Source organism: Rana temporaria, chromosome 1 (genome assembly GCF_905171775.1).
Source record: "Rana temporaria chromosome 1, aRanTem1.1, whole genome shotgun sequence".
Taxonomy (NCBI): domain Eukaryota; kingdom Metazoa; phylum Chordata; class Amphibia; order Anura; family Ranidae; genus Rana; species Rana temporaria.
This window is the reverse complement of record NC_053489.1, coordinates 387,863,706-387,889,696: the sequence shown is the minus strand read 5'-3', so window position 1 is coordinate 387,889,696 and position 25,991 is coordinate 387,863,706. Positions and strand designations below refer to the sequence as shown.

Genomic DNA, 25,991 nt, shown 5'->3' with positions numbered 1-25,991 from the left:
ATTGTGGCCTCAGCCAAGTAGGGGTCACAATACTCTTGCATTCATCTGGTGTGCCAAGGGAGGGTTCGAGCCAGCTAAAGGGGGTGAAACAGTTAATGAGTAGATCCCAAATCTAACCAGTGGCTCCTGAGGGGGTAGCGCTACACATGTATACTACATAAAAATTGCCTTGCATTGTACAGACGTAATGAATTTAATGTACTACTGGAAAAAAAAAATTGCTGTGCGCTGCTTATGTGTTCGGGTTTGGCTTGAAGAAAAGGTGGCAACCCTAATCCTACATACATATGACCTATGCAGGTCTACTGCCTAAAGCTAAAATTATATACAGTATGAGATTAAGATTAGTAGGATTTTGATGAGCGATAGCCTGAATTTAAAATCCAGGTCACCAAACATTGCCTTATGCTCAGATATTTACCACTTACTTCCTGATGTTTCACTGTATGTTGAAATAGCATGACTGCTTCCTTTCATTGAAGAACCAGCCCACAGCCCCAGATATTACAAAATGCCAGGGTCATGCATGGAGGACTGCTGTTTCCTCATTTCTAGCACACTTTATAGAAGATACCAGTGGCAGTCTATGTCTTGAGTGACCTAAAATGGTGAGTGCTGCTGATTTTTCTACACTTGTAGTGAGCTTTTTTAGGTGATTGAGAAATATAACATGTCTAAATACTTATGTCTTCAGGTGAAACAAAAATAATGATAAGGCAGCAGTACTGTCAGACTTTGTTCAAGCAAAATGTGTTTGCTTTAGCATGTACAAGTGTACTTTGGAATATACATTGTTCATAGAAGGTTGCTAACAATGTGCCTTGCTTTATTTCTAATCTAATGTTTTTTTTATAAGGTACTGCTTGTATGCGTAAAATCACCTGGTGGGGCGCTTTGTACAAAATTTCTTGTAAACTGCATTTAAAGTGTTTGTAAATCTTTAGCTATACCCATTGAAGGGACTGACCTCAGGTGATACACAGAAATGAAACAAATACTCCTATATAAGTTGTAACTGTTTATTTGCAACCATTTGTCCTGTACTGTACATCCTTGAAAAACTCAGAGGTGAAAAGGATTTTTCACACTCACAAAGCAGTTGGCGGGGAGCTATGGTTACACACTATAAAAGAGCTCTGAGAGCCGGTTGGAGAGAAGGGATACCCCCCGCTTCGCACAGTATAAAGGAACAGAGCTGAGGCTGTCAATCACAGGCTGTGTGCTAGAGATCCTCCCTTGTCACCTTTTAGCTCTTAATGTCAGAAAAGCTTGTCAGAAGTGACTCATGCAGATAGCAGAGGAACAAGAAATTTCACTTGGTGCTTTGGAGAGAGACCAGTAAACAGTATAGAAATATTCTGGGATGTGATCATACCACTATGCGTAAAGGGTTTATATTTGTGTTCCTTTTAGTGATTCTGCATTAAGCACCTATGACATTAAAGCAGAGTTCCAGCCTTGTTGGCCCAGATCCTTAAAGACTTATGACGGCGTATCTCCAGATACGCCGTCGTAAGTCCGAATGGCCGCCGTCGTATCTATGCGCCTGATTCATAGAATCAGTTACGCATAGATTTGGCCAAGATACGAGCGGCGTAAGTCTCCTACGCCGTCGTATCTTGGGGTGCATATTTACGCTGGCCACTAGGTGGCGCTTCCGTTGATTTCCGTGTTGAATATGCAAATGAGCTAGATACGCCGATTCACGAACGTACGTGCGTCCGTTGCATTTAGTTACGCCGTTTACGTAAGACATACGCCGGCGTAAAGATAAAGCAGGTCTCTAGGTGGCGCAGCCCATGCAAAGTATGGACGTCGCAACAAGCTTATCTTTTTACGTTGTTTGCGTAAGTCGTACGCGAATAGGGCTGTGCGTAAGTTACGTTCATGTCGTAGGCAGTGTTCGACGTATCTTAGGCATTCTATTCGAAGCATGCGCACTGGGATACGTCCACGGACGGCGCGTGCGCCGTTCGTTCAAAACGTAATTTACGTGGGGTCATGCTTTATTTACAAAAAACACGCCCACAATTTGAATTAGGCACGCTTACGCCGGCACATTTACGCTACGCCGCCGTAACTTAGGACGCAAGTGCTTTGTGAATACAGCAATTGCCTCTCTAAGTTGCGGCGGCGTAGCGTAAATACGATACGCTACGCCCGCTCAATGTAACGCCGCCCTACGCAAATCTGGGCCTTAATGTTTATTAAAAGTCAGCAGCTACAAAAAGTAAAGCTGCCGACTTTTAATAAACAGACACTAACCTGTTCCACGGTCCAGCGATGTGGCCTCACGGAGCGTCACTTCTCTCCTCGGCTCCTCCATTCACATAATGGGCAGCTTTTGGCTTCACGGCCAGGCATGCACTGGGCATGCGCGAGTCGCGCTGCGCTCCCGGAATGGACAGGCGATCTCCTGGGACCTGTCACATAGTTACATAGTTAGTCAGGTTGAAAAAAGACACAAGTCCATCCAGTTCAACCACAAAAAACAAAAAATAAAAAAACACAGTAAAATCCTATACACCCAACTCCATACCCACAGTTGATCCAGAGGAAGGCAAAAAACCCCAGCGGAGCATGATCCAATTTGCTACAGCAGGGGAAAAAATTCCTTCCTGATCCCCCGAGAGGCAATCGGATTTACCCTGGATCAACTATACCTACAAATCTTAGTACTCAGTTATATTCTGTACATTTAGGAAAGAATCCAGACCTTTCTTAAAGCAATCTACTGAGCTGGCCAGAACCACCTCTGGAGGGAGTCTGTTCCACATTTTCACAGCTCTTACTGTGAAAAAAACCTTTCCGTATTTGGAGGTGAAATCTCTTTTCCTCTAGACGTAAAGAGTGCCCCCTGTCCTCAGTGATGACCGTAAAGTGAATAACTCAACACCAAGTTCACTGTATGGACCTCTTATATATTTGTACATGTTGATCATATCCCCCCTTATTCTCCTCTTCTCAAGAGTGAATAAATTTAGTTCCTCTAATCTTTCCTCATAGCTGAGCTCCTCCATGCCTCTTATCAGTTTGGTTGCTCTTCTCTGCACTTTCTCCAGTTCTCCTATATCCTTTTTGAGAACTGGTGCCCAAAACTGAACTGCATATTCCAGATGAGGTCTTACTAATGATTTGTACAGGGGCAAAATTATATCTCTGTCTCTGGAGTCCATACCTCTCTTAATACAAGAAAGGACTTTGCTCGCTTTGGAAACCGCAGCTTGGCATTGCATGCCATTATTGAGCTTATGATCAACTAAAACCCCCAGATCCTTCTCCACTACAGACCCCCCCAGTTGTACTCCCCCTAGTATGTATGATGCATGCATATTCTTAGCCCCCAAGTGCATAACTTTACATTTATCTACATTAAACCTCATCTGCCACTTAGTCGCCCAATCAGACAGAGCATTGAGGTCGGCTTGTAAATTGGAGACATCCTGTAAGGACGTTATTCCACTGCATAGCTTGGTGTCATCTGCAAAGACAGAAATGTTACTTTTGATCTCAAACCCAATATCATTTATAAATATATTGAAAAGTAAGGGTCCCAGCACTGAACCTTGGGGTACACCACTCATAACATTGGACCATTCAGAGTAAGAATCATTAACCACAACTCTCTGAATTCTGTCTTTCAGCCAGTTTTCTATCCATTTACAAACTGATATATCCAATCCTGTAGACCTTACCTTACACATGAGCCGTGTGTGCGGAACTGTATCGAACGCTTTTGCAAAATCCAAATATATCACGTTCACAGCCACGCCTCTGTCCAGGGTTTTACTTACCTCTTCATAAAAGGAAATCAGGTTTGTCTGACAACTTCTGTCTTTCATGAATCCATGTTGTCTGCTGCTTAAATAGTTTTTTTCCAGCAAGAACTCATCCATGTGGTCTTTTATTAAACGTTCCAGTATCTTCCCAAATATAGAAGTTAAACTAACAGGTCTATAGTTACTTGGTAAAGACTTTGTTCCCTTTTTAAATATGGGCACCACATTGGCCCTGCGCCAATCCAGTGGTACTATTCCTGTCTTTAATGAGTCCCTAAATATTAGATACAGTGGCTTTGAAATGACAGAGCTCAACTCACCTAGGATCCGTGGATGGATGCCATCAGGTCCAGGTGCTTTATCCACCTTTATTCTGTCTAAATATTTCTGGACCATATCACTTTTGAGCCATTGTGGATTTGGGGCTGTGTCACTCCCACCCCCATTTTGGACATGAGCTCCCCCATGCTCCATTGTATACACAGAGCTGAAGAAAACATTTAGTAAATTTGCCTTCTCTTTGTCCCCAGTCACCCACTCTAGATTATTTTGTAAGGGGCCTACATGCTCAGACTTCACCTTTTTACTATTAATATATTTAAAGAATTTTTTGGGGTTTGTCCTACTATCTTTTGCAATCTGTCGTTCGTTTTGAATTTTTGCATCCTTGATTTCCTTTTTGCATATCCTGTTATATTCTTTGTAACATTTAAACAACACTAGTGTTCCTTCATTTTTATATTTTTTAAAAGCTACTTTCTTATTGTTTATAGCTTTTTTAACTTTGACCGTGAGCCACATAGGTTTTATTTTTAGCCTTTTAAACTTATTGCCCATGGGAACATACTTTGCAGTGAGGTTCCACACAGTCTTTTTGAAGAATTCCCATTTCTGTTCTGTGTTCATCTGTGCCAATAGTCCCTCCCAGTCCAAGTCCTGGAGAGCAGCCCTCATCCTTGGAAAATTTGCTCTCTTAAAATTTAGTGTTTTAATATTTCCTGTATGTATTTCTTGCTTATAGTTAACATTAAATGAAATCATGTTATGATCACTGCTACCCAGGTGTTCCTTTATCTAAACATTAGTAATAAGCTCTGCATGGTTTGAAATTATCAGGTCCAACAGGGCATCATTCCTAGTTGGGGCCTCAATAAACTGCACCATAAAATTGTCCTGCAATAGGTTTTTAAATTTTTGTCCTTTAACTGTCCCAGAAGTGCCATTAATCCAGTCAATTTCTGAGTAGTTAAAATCCCCCATTATTATCACCGTCCCAGACCTTGCAGCCCTTTCCATCTGTGCAAGGAGCTGAGTCTCCACCTCCTCATTAACATTGGGTGGTTTATAACAAACTCCAATGATTAATTTTGAACTACGCACATCTGTATGCAGTTCCACCCATAATGCTTCAGCCTCATCACACTCTCCATCAACCAGGTTCTCTTTCACGCTTGCTTTGAGGTCACTTCTCACATAGAGACAGACCCCTCCACCTTTCCTTTTTACCCTGTCTTTCCGAAAGAGAGCATAGCCAGGAATATTAATAGCCCAGTCATGTGAGGATTGAAGCCAAGTTTCAGCAATACCGATTACATCATAGCTCTCCTCATGCATCAGAGCTTCCAGCTCACCTGTTTTGCTTGGCAGACTTCTGGCATTGGTGAACAAACACTTAAATGTATTGTTACATTTTTCTCTGGTGTTTTTCATATAATTTATAGTAGTACAAATGGCACTATTATTTCCAATGGCTGTTTGCAACATGGGAACTTTCTTGTCACCTGCCATAACCCTCCCCCCATCTATCCCCATTCCACTCTCCATTAATGTCTGACCACTAACTGACCTGTCTGCTCGATGTAATTCTAATTCACCCTCCCCCTCAATCCTAGTTTAAATACTCCTCCAGCATTCCCATAAACCTCTCCCCTAGCACAGCAGACCCCCTTCCATTCAAGTGCAAACCGTCTTTAGCATATAGGCTGCACCCCAATGAAAAGTCAGCCCAGTGCTCTAGAAACCCAAATCCCTCCTTCCTACACCAGGTCTTTAGCCATGCATTCAGCTCTCTAATCTCCCCCTGCCTTTCCTGTGTTGCGCATGGCACAGGCAATATTTCAGAGAATATCACCTTGGAGGTCCTTCCCTTCATCTTGCAGCCTAGTTCTTTAAATTGATTCTTAAGGAGCCTCCACCTTCCATGTATACTGTCATTGGTTCCAACGTGGACCAAGACAGCTGGGTCATGCCCAGCCCCTCCCAGTAATTTATCCACCCGGTCCACCACATGCCGAACCCTGGCACCAGGGAGACAGCAAACCATTCGGTTGAAGCGATCCTGGCGACAAATTATTCTATCAGTCCTTCTGATTATAGAATCCCCTATTACCACCAACTGTCTAGGCCTACCTGCACTCCCCTCCCCACCTCTACTAGATGGGTTGCTCTCCCGGCTGTTAGGGGTAGCAGTAACATCTAGGGCTGCCACCTCTGTGTTTGCCACCTCCACATCATCACCCAACTTGGCAAATTTGTTTTGATGCACAAATACAGGACTGGCCTTCCCTTTCTTCACGCCCCTTCCACTCCCTCTAACTGCATTAACCCATCTCCCTATCTGATAATCCTGACTTTCCCCTCCACCCTCCACATCAACCTTACTGACCACTTGCTCAACGAGCAGAGGACCCCTTTCAAGGTTGTCATTTCTACCCAGTGTTGCAACTTGCTCCTCCAGATCTCTAATACGAGCTTCCAGAAGGGCAACCTGCTCACATCTGTCACAGCGGTATCCATCTTGGAGCTGTTGCACCAATTTTGCATACATGTGACACACTGTGCACTGAGCAAAACCTTCAACCCTGCTAGCACTCATTTCCCAGTTACAATATAATTACTTGTATGAAGATTAAGATAATACTTACAGTTTTAGAAGACTCCTGTCTTAACTCTTGTTTTAAACTCCTGGTTTTTAACTCTCCACTTGTAATCAAAAATTCCACTTCTGATCAGAAATTCCACACCAGATCTTAGCAAGGAGCCAGCTCTTATGGAGTTTTTACAGACACTTATATACTCACCTGTTAACAATTAAACACTCCCCTGTTAACAATTAAACACTCCCCTTAATTAGCAGAAAGGAAAAAAAAAAGCTGTTTAAAAAGTGTCAGAGAAAAAAAGACAAACAATTGAACACTTGCAGCAGAAACAGTTAAAAGCAGCTAAAAGCAAATCCTGGTTATTAACTCTTCCTCTTGTAATCAAAAATTCCACTTCTGATCAGAAATTCCACACCAGATCTTAGCAAGGAGCCAGTCACGTGTCCCATGAGATTGCCTAGAGGGAGGGGCCAATTAGGGGCAGAGAAGGAGTCGCCTAGGCGGTCCCTAGATGAAAGTAGGAGGTGGGACAGGAAGTTCAACTCCTACCGAAGCCCCCAAACAAATGACATGCCGAATGTGGCATGTAAAGGGGTGAGAAGTGCTTAAAGTGAAAGTCCCACTTTTGGATGGAACTCCGCTTTAAGTGGTTGATTTACTAAAGGCAAATCCACTGCAAGTACACTTCGAAGTGCATTCGCTGTAAATCTTTGGGCTCTGCAAGGAAAATAAAAAACAGCATTTTTGTTTGCACATGATTGGATGATAAAATCAGCAGAGCTTCCATTGATTTATATAACCTAATCTATCGGGACGTGGCATTGTTTTACTTCGTAGACATGTGCAATTCGAATTAGTTTTTTAATGAAAATTCGGAAATTCGTTAATTTCGAATTTTCGTTTTAACGAATTTTTTATTTCCGAATTTTCGGACTTCCGAAAATTTTGAATTTCCGATTTTTCGGATTTCCGAAAAATCGAATTTCCGAATTTTCGTATTTCCGAATTTTTCAATTTCCGAATTTTCGGACTTCGAGTTTCCGAATTGTTTAATTCCCGAATTTCGGAATTTTTCATTTCCGAATTTTCGTATTTTTACATTTCCGAATTTTCGTATTTCGGAATTTCGGATTTTCGGAAATTCGGAAATACGAAAAATTTTCGTTTTTTTTTATTTTGAAAATCCCGAATTTTAGAAATTTCGAATTTTTCATTTTTCAATTTTAGAAATTTCGAATTTTTCATTTTTTTTTATGTTCGAATTTTTCATTTTCGATTTTCAAAATTTAGAATTTTCGTTTTTTTTTAATTTTCGAAATTTCGAAATTTCGAATTTTTATATTTTCGAATTTTCTAAATTTTAAATTTTCGAATTTCGAAATTGTAAAATTTCGAAATTTTAAAATTTCGAAATTTCGAAATTTTAAATTTTCGAATTTCGAAATTTTAAATTTTCGAATTTCAAAATTTTAAATTTTCGAATTTCAAAATTTTAAATTTTCGAATTTTTAATTTTTCGAATTTACGAATTTTTAATTTTCGAAATTTCAAATTTATGAATTTTCGAAATTCCGAGTTTTCTAATTTTCGAAATTCCGAATTTTCGAAATTCCGAATTTTCGAATTTTCGAAATTTCTAATTTTTCATTTTCGAAATTTCAAATTTTTCATTTTCGAAATTTCAAATTTTTCATTTTCGAATATTTCATTTTCGAAATTAAATTTTTTGGAATTTTTCATTTTCGAAATTTCGATTTTTGAAAAATTCGAAAATTCGAAAAATAAAAAATTTTAAAAATCGAAAATTAAAAAAATCTGAATTTTCTAAATTGTGGAGTTTGCGAAATTGTGGAATTTTCGTTTTTTTTCAATTTTCGAATTTAGAAATTTTTTCATTTCCGAAATTTTCCGAATTTTTTGAATTTCCGAAAAAAAAAAATTTAATTTTCGTTTCATTCGTTTTTTCCGGAAATTTCGTTTTTTCGTTTAATTCGTTTTTGGCGTTTTTTGCTTTTTCGGAAATCCGAAAATTCGGATTTTCTCATTTTCGAATTTCCCTAATTTACGAAAAAAGCAAAAAAAAAACGAATAAAACGGAAAAAAAATTGTTTTCGATTTTCCCGAATTTCTGAAAAAATAAAAAAAAACGAATGAAACAAAAACAACATTTTTTTTTGGATTTTCCCGAATTTCCGAAAAAATAAAAAAAACGAAAATAACATAAACGAAAAAAACTAATTTTTTGGCAGTGCACATGTCTATTTTGTTCCCTTGATTTCAGATCTTCCCCTCAGCTCTAAAGCGACTGCACTCCGAAGTGTACTCGCAGTGCAAAGTGGATTTGCCTTACGTAAATCCACCCCAGAGTTTCCTTATTTGAGGAATTTGGGGAAAAAAAATATCCAAATGTGCGAGTATTTTCTTTATTTATTTCTCCCTACATATTATATACTGCAAAACATTATTTTTTTTCCCTAAGGCACTAGCTCTGGGTTTTATACTACACTTGCCATTTTCATCCTGCTGTTTAAATAGAAAAAAAGGCACCGCTATCTAAGTGTATCTGTTTAATAAAATTGGATAAAAGAAAGTATAAAAGCTTACACTCACAAAACTCGAAGGAATACAGGCAAATTGTCAATCACAGCTAGCTAGCCAGTGTCAGTTTGTAGAACTCCAGAGGAGGCTGGATGGGGTGTCCGTGACTTCAGACATGCCAGACATTAGTTTGCCAGGCTATGGCTCACAGCTCAATCAAGATCATCGGCTTTGAGTATACGGTACATGTATATGTGTTTCGGGACATCCTAACCATACAGCACAGATTCCTCCTGCTGCTGTACTGACACCATCCACTACCCTACTGACACCACCCACTGCTCTACTGACTGACACCATCCTCTGTCCTACTAACACCATCCTCTGTCCTACTGACACCATCCTCTGTCTTACTGACACCATCCACTGCTCAACTGACACCATCCACTGCTCTACTGACACCATCCACTACCCTACTGACACCACCCACTGCTCTACTGACTGACACCATCCTCTGTCCTACTAACACCATCCTCTGTCCTACTAACACCATCCTCTGTCCTACTGACACCATCCTCTGTCTTACTGACACCATCCACTGCTCAACTGACACCATCCACTGCTCTACTGACTGACACCACCCACTGTCCTACTAATACCATTCATTGCTCTACTGACACCATCCTCTGTCCTACTGACACCATCCTCTGTCTTACTGACACCATCCACTGCTCAACTGACACCATCCACTGCTCTACTGACACCATCCACTACCCTACTGACACCACCCACTGCTCTACTGACTGACACCATCCTCTGTCCTACTAACACCATCCTCTGTCCTACTGACACCATCCTCTGTCTTACTGACACCATCCACTGCTCAACTGACACCATCCACTGCTCTACTGACACCATCCACTGCTCTACTGACTGACACCACCCACTGTCCTACTAATACCATTCATTGCTCTACTGACACTGTCCATTGCTCTACTGACTGACACCACCCACTGTCCTACTAATACCATTCATTGCTCTACTGACACCATCCACTGCTCTACTGACTGACACCACCCACTGTCCTACTAATACCATTCATTGCTCTACTGACACTGTCCACTGCTCTACTGACACGACATGTCTACAGCTCTACTGACATCATCCTATGCCCTACTGACACTGTCTATTGCCCTACTGACACGCACATGTGTGTGTTTGAGTTTTGGGGTGCACACTAGGGTTACCACCTGTCTGGGATTAACCCGTACAGTCCAAGTTTTGAATCCTGTGGTCGGGTTTTAGTCCGCCTGACACCCGGACACATCAGTGGCAGCCCCACAGCAATAATCCTCCTCTCCCCTCCTATCGGCTACCAGTGTTTTTAACTATATTGGTAGGGGGCACTTTAACTCACTGTACAGGCTCACCCCTGCCTCCACTCTGGATCCTCTAGCCTCCTCTCCTGCAGAGCCCTGGATTGGACCAGCTGTCCTGGTACAGTGAAGGAAGGGAGGGTGGTTTTGGCAGCATGGAGAACAGGTCAAGCAGTGCAAGCAGCAGTGACAGTCACCTCACACCTCACAGACATCAGAACTCTGCGGGATTTCTTCTTCCTTCTCTGCTACGGTGAGCCTCCTCCTCTGCACTGTGACCGGGGATGCTGTGTGTGTATGGCTCTGGATGTCTTCACTAAACACTATTCACCTCCTCCAGAGGGAGAAGGGGGCAGCTGCCTGCAGTCTTCCTGGCTAGTAGTCTCTTTCTTCCAAAGGGGTGGGCAGGGTCTTCTCCTATCACCCCTCTGCAGTCCTCTCAAATGGGGGTCTTTTTATAATTGGATAAAGGGGTTCCTATGTACCTGGATGGGGGTCCCCCTTATTAGCCCCCCTGCAGTCCTCCTAGCTGGGGGTCTTATTTAACTGTAGGGAGGTCCCTTCTTATCACCCCCCACAATCCTCCCAGCTAGGGTCTTCTTTAACTGGAGGGGGCTCCTATGTTTATGGAGGGAGGTCCCTTCTTATCATCTCCCTGCAGTCCTCCCAGCTGGGGTCTTCTTTAACTGAAGGGGGGCTTCTATGTTCTTGGAGAGGGGTCCCCTCTTATCACCCCCCTCCAGTCCTCCCTGGAGGGGGCTTCATATATTCCTGGAGGGAGGTCCTTTCATATAACCCCCCCTGCAGTCCTCCCAGCTGGGTTCTTTTTTAACTGGAGGGGGCTCCTATGTTTCTGGATGGGGTCCCCTGTTATCACCCCCCTGCAGTCCCCCCAGCTGGGGTCTTTAACTGGAGAGGACTTCCTATGTTCCTAGAGGGAGGTCCCCTCTTATCACCCCCCTGCAGTCCTCCCAGCAGGGGTCTTCTTTAACTGGAGGGGGATTTCTATGTTCCTAGAGAGAGGTCCCCTCTTATCACCCCCCTGCAGTCCTCCCAGCTGGGGTCTTCTTTAACTGGAGGGGCTTCATATGTTTCTGGAGGGAGGTCCTTTCATATCACCCCCCCCATGCAGTCCTCCCAGCTGGGTTCTTCTTTAACTGGAGGGGGGCTCCTATGTTTCTGGAGAGTGGGCCCCTCTTATCACCCCCCTGCAGTCCTCCTATCTGGGGTCTTCTTTAACTGGAGGGGGGCTTCTATGTTCCTGGAGGGGGTCCCCTCTTATCACCCCCCCCAAAGTCCTCCCAGCTGAGGTATTTTTTAACTGGAGGGGGGCTTTTATGTTCCTGGATGGTGTCCCCTCTTATAACCCCCTTACAGTCCTCCCCCTGGGGTCTTTAACTGGACGGAGGAGGGAAGGGAGTTCCTGTATTTCCATTTGATCACCCCCTAAAGTCCTCTTAGCTGCAGGTCTTCCTTATCTAGAGGGGAGGAGGGATGGATGAAAGTTCCTATATTCCTGAGTGGGGGTTCCCTTCTGATCACCCAATGCAGTCCTTTCATTTAGGAGTCTCCTTTAAATGGAGGGAGGGGGGTTCCTGTATTCCCAGATAGGAATTTCCCTGTATGGCTGGGAGGGGGTCCCTTCTAATCACCCACATGCACTTCTCCTGTTAAGAGGTCTTCTTCTCCTGGAGAGGAGTCAGTGCACCTGTAAGTGTGTGTGTCTAATCACAGCCATCGTGATGTAAACAGAGAGGGGGGGTAATGTTAGTCAAGGGATTGCGCGGCCGCGTGCCCACGCAGCGGCGCAATCCCATCCTGCTTGTGCCCCCCAGAGACAGCAAAGGTGTGCACGACAGGAGGGCCATGTGATTGGCCCTCCTGATCACATGACGGCTGTCCAATCACAGCCTTTGTGTAATGTAAATAGAGATCAGTTGTAACTGCTCTCATCTCTTCCTCTCCAGTCCTCACACAGAGACAATCTGTGCTGCAGCTGGGAGATCAGTGGGTTTTTAGCTGTTTGTCTGCTGTTTACCCACTGATCACCCAGCTAGTGTCCCCAAAACAGTGTCCACACAGTGAAAACACCTGTCATACAGCTGTCCCAGTGAACATCTGCCCGTCGACATCTGACACAACTGCCCGCCAACATCTGGCACATCTGTCCGCCAACATCTGGCACATCTGCCCACCAACATCTGACTCATCTGCCCGTCAACAGCTGCCTGTGAACATCTGGCACATCTGCCCGCCAACATCTGGCACATCAGCCCGCCAACATCTGGAACATATGCCCTGCCAACATCTGACACATCTGCCTGCCAACATCTGACACATCTGCCTGCCAACATCTGCCCGTGAACATCTGGCACATCTGCCCACCAAAATCTGGCACATCTGCCCGCCAACATCTGGCATATCTGCTCGCCAACATCTGGCACATCTGTGTGTGAACATCTGTCCACCAACATCTGGCACATCTGCCCATCAACATCTGGCACATCTGCCAGCCAACATCTGGCACATCTCCCCGCCAACATCTGGCACATCTCCCCGCCAACATCTGGCACATCTGCCCACATGGCTAAATTATTCTACATCAGCGAGGAGGCTCCCCAGATGTCGGACAAGAGTAGCGGGGAACTCTCTCTGTCAGACTCGGATAGTGAATATGAGCCAGTGGAAAGTAGTGGCTCTGAAATAGAAACTGAGGAGGATAGAATCCTAACAAGGGGGATCAGGAGATATGAGCAGGCGCAGACATTCACCAGCAGCGCAGCACTCCGGGGCATCCACCAGCAGCGCAGCACTCCATGATGATATACAGGCATCCACCAGCAGTGCAGTACTCCAGGGCATCCACCAGCAGTGCAGCACGTTTGTGTGTAGGCTCCAGAGCCCTTTTCTCAATGTGAAAAATGGCCATTAAAAATTTAGAACATGCTCTAAATTTTCTCGTCGTTTTTTCACGTCGTAATTTTTCACATCGTGAAAAACGGTTGTGTGTAGGCTTTAATGACAGGAAAAAAAAGGGCATACTCCGAAGCAAGTTATATGACAGAAGCACTCGTTCTGGTAAAACTACTACTTGTAATGGAGATAGCACATTTGTCACAGTGTAACAGATTGAAAAGCACGAAGACTGAAAAGCGCGAATCGTCTCTCACCAAACTTTTACTAACACGAAATTAGCAAAAGCAGCCCAAAGGGTGGCGCCGTCCGAATGGAACTTCCCCCTCTATAGTGCCGTCGTACATGTTGTACGTCACCGCACTTTTTTTTTGAGCATTTTTTTTACGATCGTGTGAATGCGAGGCATGACATTAAAAACGGTTGTGTGTACGCGGCATAACCCTCAACGTGGGGCTGACAAAAGAAATGAACTCCATGTCTACTGGTCTACCCAACCTATCCACCACATGCCAGTCTATTTGTCTTTTATGCCCAGAACCCGTTACGAGATGATTATGAGGTGTCTACATTTCACCAACAATGCCCAATGCCTCCCTCAAAATCATCCCAATTATGATAAACTATTCCAAATTTGGCCTCTAATCAATTTTTTTTGCGCCAGCTTCAAGCAGATGTTTACCCTGATATAAATATATCTGTAGATGAATCACTAGTACACTTCACCGGAAGACTTGGCATAAAGCAATACCTCCCCAGTAAAAGAGCCAGACGTGGGGTAAAATTTTATAAGACATGTGACAGGGCCACGGGTTACACATATGATTTTATAATTTATGAGGGAAAAGACAGACAGCTAAACCCCCCTGGATGCCCTACCTACATGGGAACATGTGGAAAAATTATCTGGCAGCTGATCGAACCATTGTTTGGGAAAGGTTACCACCTATACATAGACAATTTCTACACGAGTCTCCCACTTTTCTGTCATCTGTACCAAAACAAGACCTGGCCTGTGGGACAGCACGGACCAACCACAAATGCTTCCCACAGGGATTGGTTGCCAAGAAATTGAAACAGGGGGAAATGGCCAGTATGCAGACTGAAGAGGTACTACCACTGAAGTGGAGAGATAAAAAAAGAGATGTCTATATCCTTTCCACAATGCATGATGACAACTTGGTGAAACTGCAAAGAAGAAGCCCCGTCCAAAAGCATCCGAAGATGCACTCACACCGAACCTTGTAAAACTTTAAGAAAATGTGAACAGACGACCAGGTCTCCACCTTAATCACCTGTGAGACAGATGCTTGATGTCAGAAAGCCCAGAAGGCACCAATTTCCCTGGTCAAATGCGCCGTGACAGGAAAGGGAAGTGCCCGCCCCCTAAGGGCATAGGCCTGGGTGACAGTCTGCCTGATCCACCTAGAAATGGTGGCTGACGAGACCGCCAGGCCCTTCTGTGCACCAGACACCGACACAAACAGTGAGTCAGATCTCTGGAACGGAGCCATAGCAGACAGGTACACCCGTAGGGCACGTATCATGTCAAAAGTATGGGCGGGGTGGTGGGCGGAGACATAAGATAGTCCACCTGCCAGTTTTATACGCCTGGAATGTAAACAGCCGATAGAGCCGGTACACTCCTTTACGGCCCATCTTAGGATGTGAGCGACCTCCGATGCAGTGGTGGAGTTCCTTGTTCCTCCCTGATGGTTGACATAAGCCACCGCCGTGGCGTTGTCAGACTGGATCCTGACCGGACGCCCTTGAAGTCTCTGCGACCACTTGGAGAGGCATAGTCTGATCGCTCTAACTTCGAGGACATTGATCGGTAGGAGAGATTCTTCCGGAGTCCAGCGGCCCTGGGCCGACTGAACCCTCCAGACTCCCCCCCAACCAGTCAGGCTGGCGTCCGTTGTGATCACAGTCCAGTGGAAAGGAAGGAAATACTTCCCGAACTGAAGTACCGGGGATGTCAGCCACCAAGTCAGAGAGGCCCTGACTAGGCAACGTACCTGAATCTGATGATCCTGAGACCAGGGCCGGACTGGCCTAGCGGGACAGCGGGAAATATCCCGGTAGGCTGGCTGCTGTGAACAGGACTCGGGGCTGGATGAGGAAATAAATTCCAGCAGCAGAGCGGAGGGCTGGAGGAGCACGTGACTATCGTGCGGCAGGCACTGTCAGGTCTGTGTGCTGTGGAGGAGGATAATGCAGGAGGGAACACTTACTGGGTGTTCTCTGGCCACTGGCCAGTCATTTCTCTAGTAGGGAACCCACAGCCAATAGCGCTGCATAAAGGAGTTCAAGGGAGGACCTGCTCCTCCTCCGGTCCATCCACAGCCAATCAGCAGGCAGTGTAGCTCTTCCCCCGCTCACATTTGATAGTAAGTGTTGGAGTGAGGCTGAATGGGGCACGCTAGGAGGGAGATGCAGGAAAGGAAAGGTAGAATGACAACAATCCATGTTCTGCAGCCTCAGGACACACAAATCTGAACAGTAACATGTTGCTGGCCGGCTGCAGTGTCTTTCAGATATGTGATCAGGCAGTGTGCAGGTTACCAATCAGCCTCCCCCACACACACACCTCTTGTCTCCCTGTTTCTGCCTATAACCTGACCTGCACATTGTCTGATCACACTGATAAGATCTCTGGAAGACGCTGCAGCAGTGTTCTATGAGACCAGGGACACATTTAACCATTTCAGCCTATAATCAGCTATTTAGGCAGAGCTCTGTGTGTGCTGCACAGATTGTTTGATAGGAGTTTGTTTTTGTTGGAGGATTTACTGCTGGATGAGGCTAAAAGCTTAACAGACCAATTAACTGGTTACTGTCCTCCACTAATCCTGAGCAGTTCAGTTTTTGCAAGAAAATTTGTATTTTAGAAATTGGATGTGATTATTTCTTCTGTCACTTGGTTGTACTTTCAAAGGATAAAGACTGCCTTGATCCTGCAGAGATAGTTTAAATAGAGTGGAGCAACCCTGCAATACTATATACCTGTACATTGAGTTCATCTTTAAATGCAGCCTCTGACCATCTCCTGAATCAATCATGTCTGCAATCCTTAACCGTCCCCTGTACCATGTCTGCAATCTCTGACATTCTCCTGTACTATAATCTGCAGTCTCTGACCATCTCCTGTCCTGTAACTACAGTCTCTGACCATCTCCTGTAATATATATCTGCAGTCTCTGACCATCTCCTGTAATATATATCTGCAGTCTCTGACCATCTCCTGTCCTGTAACTACAGTCTCTGACCATCTCCTGTAATATATATCTGCAGTCTCTGACCATCTCCTGTAATATATATCTGCAGTCTCTGACCATCTCCTGTCCTGTAACTATAGTCTCTGACCATCTCCTGTAATATATATCTGCAGTCTCTGACCATCTCCTGTAATATATATCTGCAGTCTCTGACCATCTCCTGTAATATATATCTGCAGTCTCTGACCATCTCCTGTAATATATATCTGCAGTCTCTGACCATCTCCTGTAATATATATCTGCAGTCTCTGACCATCTCCTGTAATATATATCTGCAGTCTCTGACCATCTCCTGTAATATATATCTGCAGTCTCTGACCATCTCCTGTAATATATATCTGCAGTCTCTGACCATCTCCTGTAATGTCTGTAATCCCTGCAGGAGAGGGTACACACATGATACACACACACTGTACACACTTCCTCATCTGCCACAGCAGAATTATATTAGAGCCCCCAGTACAGAATGAGGATGCTTTATGGTGGGTGCTATGGCCATGGCACATTTTACATTGAAATCCATCCTCCCCCATAAGACAATCATTTATTGGGTGTAATATACATATAGGTGTAAATACATACACTGTGCGTGCGTGTGTGTGTGTGTTTAGATATAGAGTTGAGAGAGGAAAAAAACAAGGAGTAAGAGAAGGAATTAAAAGAGGGGGATAAAGAAAGAAAACGAGTGAGAAAGAACATGAAAGATGGATATGGATAAAGAGCGATAGATAGGGGGTGGGGACAAGACATTAGGATAGAGAGAGATAAAAGTTAAAGAAAGGAGAACAAAGAGAAAGAGTGGTACATCCTAATGCCACGTACACACGATCGGTTTGTCTGATTAAAACGGTCTGATGGACCGTTTTCATCAGACTAACCGATCGTGTGTGGCCCCCATCAGTTTTTTATCCATCGGTTAAAAAACTAGGAGCTTTGTTTTAAAATTACCTGATGGTTAACTAACCGATAGAAAAAAACGATCGTCTGTGGGCACGTCCATCAGTTAAAAATCCACGCATGCTCAGAATCAAGTCGACGCATGTTCGGAAGCATTGAACTTAATTTTTTTTTCAGCACGTCGTAGTGTTTTACGTCACCGCGTTCTGACACAATCGTTTTTTTAACTGATGGTTTGTAGGCACGACTGATGAGCTTCAGCTTCATCGGATATCTGATGAAAAATCCATCAGACCGTTTTCATTGGATGAACCGATTGTGTGTACAGGGCATAAGGGTTTTAATACTGTACGAGTGGAAGGGACTCGGCGTGCTAAATGTCCACGGGTTAGGGGTGCAAATTACTTGCCTTGGGTGCTGACAACCCGCGCTACGCCACTGGGGCTGCTATGAAAGAATTTCCAGGGCTGGTTTTTATGCCCAGTCCGGCCCTGCCTGAGACAATGGGGATTTGTTCCATTTGGACAGATTCTCCCTCTGCAGCACCCGAGTATGGGATTGGGCATACGGTACTGCCTTGAAGGCTACCATGAGGCACAGGACTCTCATACAGAAAAGGAGAGACGACCATTTGCCGGATGTTAATGACTTCACTGCAGCCTGGGGCGTCTGCAACTTCTCTGGAGGGAGAAAAACTCCTGCCTCCGATGAGTCCAGAATCAGCCACAGGTGTTCTAGGTGCAGAGTCGGAACTAAAACCGACTTCTGGAGGTTCGGTATCCATCTAAAGTCTTGGAGAGTCTGACTGGCTATAGACACGTCCTCCTCTAATTCTGAGCTGGAAGCAGCTCTCAGAAGAAGATGGTCTAAGTAGCCTACGACGGCAATGCCTCGCTGTCTCAGCAAAGCTAGAATCGGGGCGAGCACCTTGGTGAAAACTCTTGGTGCTGACGCTAGGCCAAAGGGGAGAGGCACAAATTAATAGTGGTCCTCCCTGACCGCGAAACGCAGGAAACTCTGGTGCCTGTCGCATATGGGGACATGCAAGTACGCGTCCTTGATGTCCAGGGATGCCAGAAAGTCCCCGGGATGGAGCACAGCTACCACCGAACGAATCGATTCCATCCTGAATTTCCTTGACAAAGGCATTGAGTGCCTTGAGGTCTAGGATTGCACGAACTTCGTCCTTCTTTGGGACCCTGAACAGATTCGAGTAGAATCCCTGAAACCTGTCCTGCGGTGGTATGGGTATGATTACCCCGCACCTCAACAAGTCATGCCCAGTCAGGGCAGTCCGACAAGACGGTAGGAGAGGAAGATTTTAGGAAAATAATCTGTTTGGTGGACAAGAAAGAAACTAGATCTTGTACCCTGAAGAGACCACTTCGCAAACCCACTAGTCGGAAAGCAGGGAGGTCCAGTGAGCTGTGAACCTTCGAAGATGTCCCCCCACCCAAGTATCGAGTGGGGGCAAAACTTCATGCGGAAGCGGATTTGTTTGCAGGCTTGGATTGCTTGCACACCCAGGGATGCTTCTGTAACCCAGTTGAGCCTTTATCGGCTTGGGAGAGTCTGCTAGCGGGCCCTGACTGACAAAAATACCGCTTTTGTGCGGGGAAGGAAGGCCCCGGCTTACGGGGCAGCCCTTTACTTTTGGTGGACTGAGGTAGAAGTGTGATCTTACCTCCAGTGACATCCTTAATAATGTCCTCCAGTGAGCCACCAAAGACCTCCTACCTTTGAAAGGCAAATCTGTCAGAGCTTTCTTAGAAGCTTGGTCATCGGACCAGCATTTCAGCCATATCAGGCGGCACAAGACTACCACGGATACAGAGGCCATGGATATTAAAGGAGTCGCATTCAGCATTGCATCACATACGTACACCAGACCCTGCACCTGCCGGCCGGGATAGTGGTTACCTTGTTCAACCTTGATACCGGGGGGATCAACTACAGGGGGAGAAACCCGTTTTTTCAAAAGGCTTTTTTCAAAGGAGCAACGGACTGCCATGAGCTGAGGGACCACAAAGGACCTCTGTGGCCGTTCCCATTCCTTATCAATGAATCTGTCAAAGAAATCAACATAAGGAAAAACCTTTACAGAGTGGGTCGGTTTGTGCGACCCAAAAGGGACTGACACCCCAGTGGATGTCCCACCAGTATCTTTAAGCTTAAGGGTGTCCCTTACTGCATTGATAAGTGCTCCCACAAGTGCTCTGTCCTGCACTGACCCGGACGAGGAGTCCTCCTCAGTGCCCGGACGGTCTTGGTCCGCATCCTCTGACACCTCAGAACAGGGGTCCTGGGCTACAGCCAGGCCCGAGTCAGAGCATTCCGCAGGAGATGGCAGGGGATGGGGCACTTTTTACCCCCCTTAAGCCCACACACCACTTCCACCCTGGCAACAAATTACGTCCTTGATGTCCAGGGATGCCAGAAAGTCCCCAGGATGGAGCACAGCTACCACCGAACGAATCGATTCCATCCTGAATTTCCTTGACAAAGGCATTGAGTGCCTTGAGGTCTAGGATTGCACGAACTTCGTCCTTCTTTGGGACCCTGAACAGATTCGAGTAGAATCCCTGAAACCTGTCCTGCGGTGGTATGGGTATGATTACCCCGCACCTCAACAAGTCATGCCCAGTCAGGGCAGTCCGACAAGACGGTAGGAGAGGAAGATTTTAGGAAAATAATCTGTTTGGTGGACAAGAAAGAAACTAGATCTTGTACCCTGAAGAGACCACTTCGCAAACCCACTAGTCGGAAAGCAGGGAGGTCCAGTGAGCTGTGAACCTTCGAAGATGTCCCCCCACCCAAGTATCGAGTGGGGGCAAAACTTCATGCGGAAGCGGATTTGTTTGCAGGCTTGGATTGCTTGCACACCCAGGGATGCTTCTGTAACCCAGTTGAGCCTTTATCGGCTTGGGAGAGTCTGCTAGCGGGCCCTGACTGACAAAAATACCGCTTTTGTGCGGGGAAGGAAGGCCCCGGCTTACGGGGCAGCCCTTTACTTTTGGTGGACTGAGGTAGAAGTGTGATCTTACCTCCAGTGACATCCTTAATAATGTCCTCCAGTGAGCCACCAAAGACCTCCTACCTTTGAAAGGCAAATCTGTCAGAGCTTTCTTAGAAGCTTGGTCATCGGACCAGCATTTCAGCCATATCAGGCGGCACAAGACTACCACGGATACAGAGGCCATGGATATTAAAGGAGTCGCATTCAGCATTGCATCACATACGTACACCAGACCCTGCACCTGCCGGCCGGGATAGTGGTTACCTTGTTCAACCTTGATACCGGGGGGATCAACTACAGGGGGAGAAACCCGTTTTTTCAAAAGGCTTTTTTCAAAGGAGCAACGGACTGCCATGAGCTGAGGGACCACAAAGGACCTCTGTGGCCGTTCCCATTCCTTATCAATGAATCTGTCAAAGAAATCAACATAAGGAAAAACCTTTACAGAGTGGGTCGGTTTGTGCGACCCAAAAGGGACTGACACCCCAGTGGATGTCCCACCAGTATCTTTAAGCTTAAGGGTGTCCCTTACTGCATTGATAAGTGCTCCCACAAGTGCTCTGTCCTGCACTGACCCGGACGAGGAGTCCTCCTCAGTGCCCGGACGGTCTTGGTCCGCATCCTCTGACACCTCAGAACAGGGGTCCTGGGCTACAGCCAGGCCCGAGTCAGAGCATTCCGCAGGAGATGGCAGGGGATGGGGCACTTTTTACCCCCCTTAAGCCCACACACCACTTCCACCCTGGCAACAAATTACTCCAGGACTGCCGACAAATTGTACATGGTAACCGCAGGTGCACGGGCACCAGCTGCTGCCTCTGGAATGTCTGGGGAAGAAATACCAGCTTCAGACTCCATTCTGACCCACTGACAGTCCTTAAGGACTAAGTCAAGACACTTGTGACAAAAAATGTCCACCCTCCTAGCTGCGCTGACCGGGGGGGGGGTTACACAGGGACTCGCCACCCAGCCAGAGACTGCCCAGCACCGTTGTCCGCTCTGCCTCACACACAGCATGTGACTGAGGTGTTCTGTGAAGTGATTTGCGCTCTTCGCGCCATTCAGGAAGTTTCCAGCGCTAAAGGCCAAGCCACACAGTGAACAAAATGTCCGCCGGACTCCTCAGGAAAAAAGGGCGCGTGCTACAGAAAAATGGCCGTCCATAATAAAGACATGCGCCACAGCACGGCCACGACAAAATGGCTGCCAATGGAAATTTTCAATGCAGATAAAAAAAGACTAGAAAATGACGCCGTCTCTACCAAAAATGGCGCCCGAGCACGAGCCCGAGCGGAGGCTCCCAAAAAGGCACACCAACCCCACAGAGAGCGGACCCCGACACCTCCACAGCCTCCAAACGGGATACAGAGACCCTTACAGGTACACTCCGCCGACACAGCAGGTCCTGCCATGGGGAGGAGGAAAGAGGGGGGGCGGAGAGAGGGAAGGGGGGACAGGGGACCCTCTAATGACCCTCCAGGAAGCCCAGCTGTTTCAAACCGACAAAATAGGAGGAACTGTACTTACCTGTCCATGCGTGGACATTGCTGGTGCATTCCAGACAGACTCACCGCCCAACATATGGAGTGGCTGTCGGCCATGGCCCACTGTGACTGAACCCCAAGTAGGTCAGTCATATGTGGGCCCCGGAGTAAAAAACTCACCAGCAAACGGGGCATGTCGTGGCTGACCCAGCGCTCAGCTAAGGTCTGCTCACGCTCGAAGGCCGGACTGGGGAGACTACCAGGATCTATAATATCCAGCTTGTTGCCCAGCCGACACTTGATAGAAGATCTCAGGATCAAAAAATAAAATAATAAAAAGTAAAAATTTCTGTAGGACTCTGGGCCCAAGGGGAAGCCAGGTCCATCTCCTCTACTAGGCAGAAAAAAACTGAGCTGCATGCTGCAGGGTGAGGGGTTATGACCGGAGGGACCGCCCCCTGGGTGGGGCTGTTCAACTCTATTAAAGTTACATGTTTTAAGATAACTAACATGTTCTGCCTAGTCCTCTCCTATGAACAGTCAAGATTTAAGGAGCTGTGTCTGTCCATGGACGAAAAGAGAAAATACGTTTTCATTTTTTTCCACATTGTTCAAAAACTTTTGGAAAGAAATTACATGTTCAAAAGACTCTTTATGCCTCATAGAAGATACATTGGGTTGTTTTCTTTCCAAAGTGTGCGGGTAATTCCATTGTCCTGGTTCTCCAGGGCCTTCAAAAATGTGATAGGAAATTAAGGCCCAGATTCAGGTAGATGGGCGCAAAATTGTGCGGGCGTAACGTATCTCATTTACGTTACGCCGCCGCAAGTTTTTCAGGCAAGTGCTTTATTCACAAAGCACTTGCCTGTAAAGAAATGCGCCGTCCCTAAAATATCCCAGTGTGCATTGCTCCAAATGACGTCGCAAGGACGTCATTGGTTTCGACGTGAACGTAAATGACGTCCAGTCCCATTCACGGACGACTTACGCAAACAACGTACATTTTTAAATTTTCGGCGTGGGAACGACGGCCATACTTAACATTGGCTGCGCCTCATAGACCCAGGGGCAACTTTACGCCGGGAAAAGCCTAACGTAAACGTCGTAACTTTACTGCATCGGCCGTGCGTACGTTCGTGAATTTGCGTATCTAGCAAATTTGCATACTCGATGCGGAAATCGACGGAAGCGCCACCTAGCGGGCCAAAAAAAATTGCAGTTTAGATCTGACGGCGTAAGAGACTTACGCCTGTCGGATCTAATGAATATCTATGCGTAACTGATTCTAAGAATCAGTCGCATAGATACGACGGCGCTACGCAGAGATACGACGGCGTATCTGGAGATGCACCGTCGTATCTGGAGATGCGCCGTCGTATCTGGAGATGCGCCGTCGTATCTCTTTTGAGAATCTGGGCCTAAATGTGTAATTTATACCTTTAGAACGCCTGATGGTGCTACTTGGATGTTTGGCCTCTGTATGTGGCCAGGCTGTGGTAAAGTCTCACACATGGGGTATCGCCATACTCAGGAAGAGTAGCAGAATGTATTTTGGGGTGTCATTTTTTCTATGTACATACTATTGGTTAGAAAGATCTTCTAAATTGTCAACTTTGTAAAGAAAAAAAAAATATATATATTTCTTAATTTTCCAAAGCATTGTGGGAAAATATTGCAGCTTCAAAAAATTCACTATGCCCCTATTAAATACCTCAGACTGTCTTCATTACAAAAAGGGGTCATTTATGGGGTATTTGTACTGTCCTGACATTTTAGGGCCTCAAGAAATTAGATAGGCCATCAGTGCATTAGGATTGATCAATTTTCAATAATGCGAAGCTTAGTTTGTAGACTCTATGGCCCAGATTCTCAACCGAGAAACGACGGCGTATCTCCATATACGCCCTCGTATCTCTGCGTTGAGCCGTCGTATCTATGCGACTGATTCTTAGAATCAGTTACGCATAGATATCCATTAGATCCGACAGGCGTAAGTCTCTTACGCCGTCGGATCTTACGTGCAATTTTTTTTTGGCCCGCTAGGTGGCGCTTCCGTCGAAATCCGCGTTGAGTATGCAAATTAGCTAGATATGCGAATTCCCGAACGTACGCTCGGCCGATGCAGTAAAGTTGCAACGTTTACATTAGGCTTTTCCCGGCGTATAGTTTCCCCTGCTATATGAGGCGCAGCCATTGTTAAGTATGGCCGTCGTTCCTGCGTCAAAATTTTAAAAAGTTACGTCGTTTGCGTAACTCGTCCGTGAATGGGGCTGGACGTAATTTACGTCCACGTCAAAACCAATACGTCCTTGCGGCGTATTAAGAGCAATGCACACTGGGAGATTTCCACGGACTGCGCATGCGCCGTTCATGAAAAACGTCAATCACGTCGGGTCACAGTAGATTAACAAAAAACACGCCCCCCTTCCACATTTAAATTAGGCGGGCTAACGCCGGCCGATTTACGCTACGCCACCGCAACTTACGGAGCAAGTGCTTTGAGAATACAGCACTTGCCCGTGTAAGTTGCGGCGGCGTAACGTAAATCAGATACGTTACGCCGCCGCAAAGATACGCCAGTCTACGAGAATGTGGCCCTGGAACTTTCACACTAACCAAGTATCATACACTTATCAGGATTTGTTTTACCAAAGACATGTAGCAGAATACATTTTGGCCTAAATTAGATTTTTTGGGGGTTTCTTTTAAAACAGAAAGTAGAACCTTTTTTTTTTTTTTTCTAAATGTTCGCTCTTTTTTTTGCCTATATCACAAAAAAATGGTGAATAAATACCACCAAAAGAAAGCTCTATTTGTGTTAACAAAATGATAAAAATTTCATTTTGGTACAGTGTAGCATAACTGAGTAATTGTCATTCAAAGTGCGAGAGCACTGAAAGCTAAAAATTGGTGCCCAGTATTAAGGCGGTTAAAAAAAAGTCATAATTCTGTTAGTCATGCTGACACCTCTAGTCATTCTCGTAGTGGGAAAAACTTTCACACAATAATAAAAACATAAAATTGTATCCAAGTATATTGCAAACATTTTCAGGTTGTACCACTGGTTGACTGATAAATACATAATTGTGGAGATTTACTCACATGTATGGAGATTTGTATGTAGTTTATAAACTGCAATCCTGTGATAGCAATCTCTAGCTCTAATGATGTAGTAATTAATTGTGACGTTACATCTGTTTACCAACATCACTACCAAGATTACACTGATTATTCCTTGAGATTAAAAAGTGTGCAAGTACTCTGCTTTCTAAACTGTTAAATGTATTTAATGCAGCCATGTGCATTACAAAGGCTACTATTGTGTTAATCTTGAAGGAATTGTGTTAATCTTGAAAGACCACTTTCAAGTATCACTCCAAATACACTCTGGCCAAAAGTTGGCACAGCTTACTGTGAATAAATGCTTTATGTACATTGGTATGGTGTAATAGCAAATACTTATACTAAACATATAAAAGGGGCAGTTTGTGTAGTAGTTTCCTCCAATATTTTGGTAAAAACACTTTAAATGCTTTCTGAAGTTTCCCTCTATGACAACCCGGCAGCAGTGCTCCTAAATTTGACCCCTATGTCCAGTAAGCGATATAGTGACAGCTGCCCTTAGGGACAGAGGAACACAACACGCGCTGGCTATATTGGAATATGTTCCGGTTCTCAGATGAATACTTGATGTCGACATATGCTTGAGCAGCTTCCTTAACAGGAGTTTGAAGCCATGGGCCGTCGACCCTGCCAAAGCGCTTTACTCTTCCTCATCTCTTAAGCCCTGTACACACGATCGGATATCTGATGGAATCTAAACCGATGGAT

The 25,991-nt window shown here is 45.3% G+C and overlaps 1 protein-coding gene across 1 annotated transcript in view; it reads left to right on the top strand.

Annotated features, from left to right (window-relative positions):
• Window positions 1-485: 485 nt before the first annotated feature.
• LOC120911917 (FYN-binding protein 1-like) overlaps window positions 486-25,991 on the top strand; it is a 274,505-nt gene continuing 248,999 nt past the window's right edge. Inside the window, exon 1 of the mRNA XM_040322563.1 lies at window positions 486-608. Within this exon, the coding sequence (XP_040178497.1) occupies window positions 606-608 (3 nt within the window). The 5' untranslated portion in view covers window positions 486-605. The remainder of the gene's footprint in view (window positions 609-25,991) is intronic.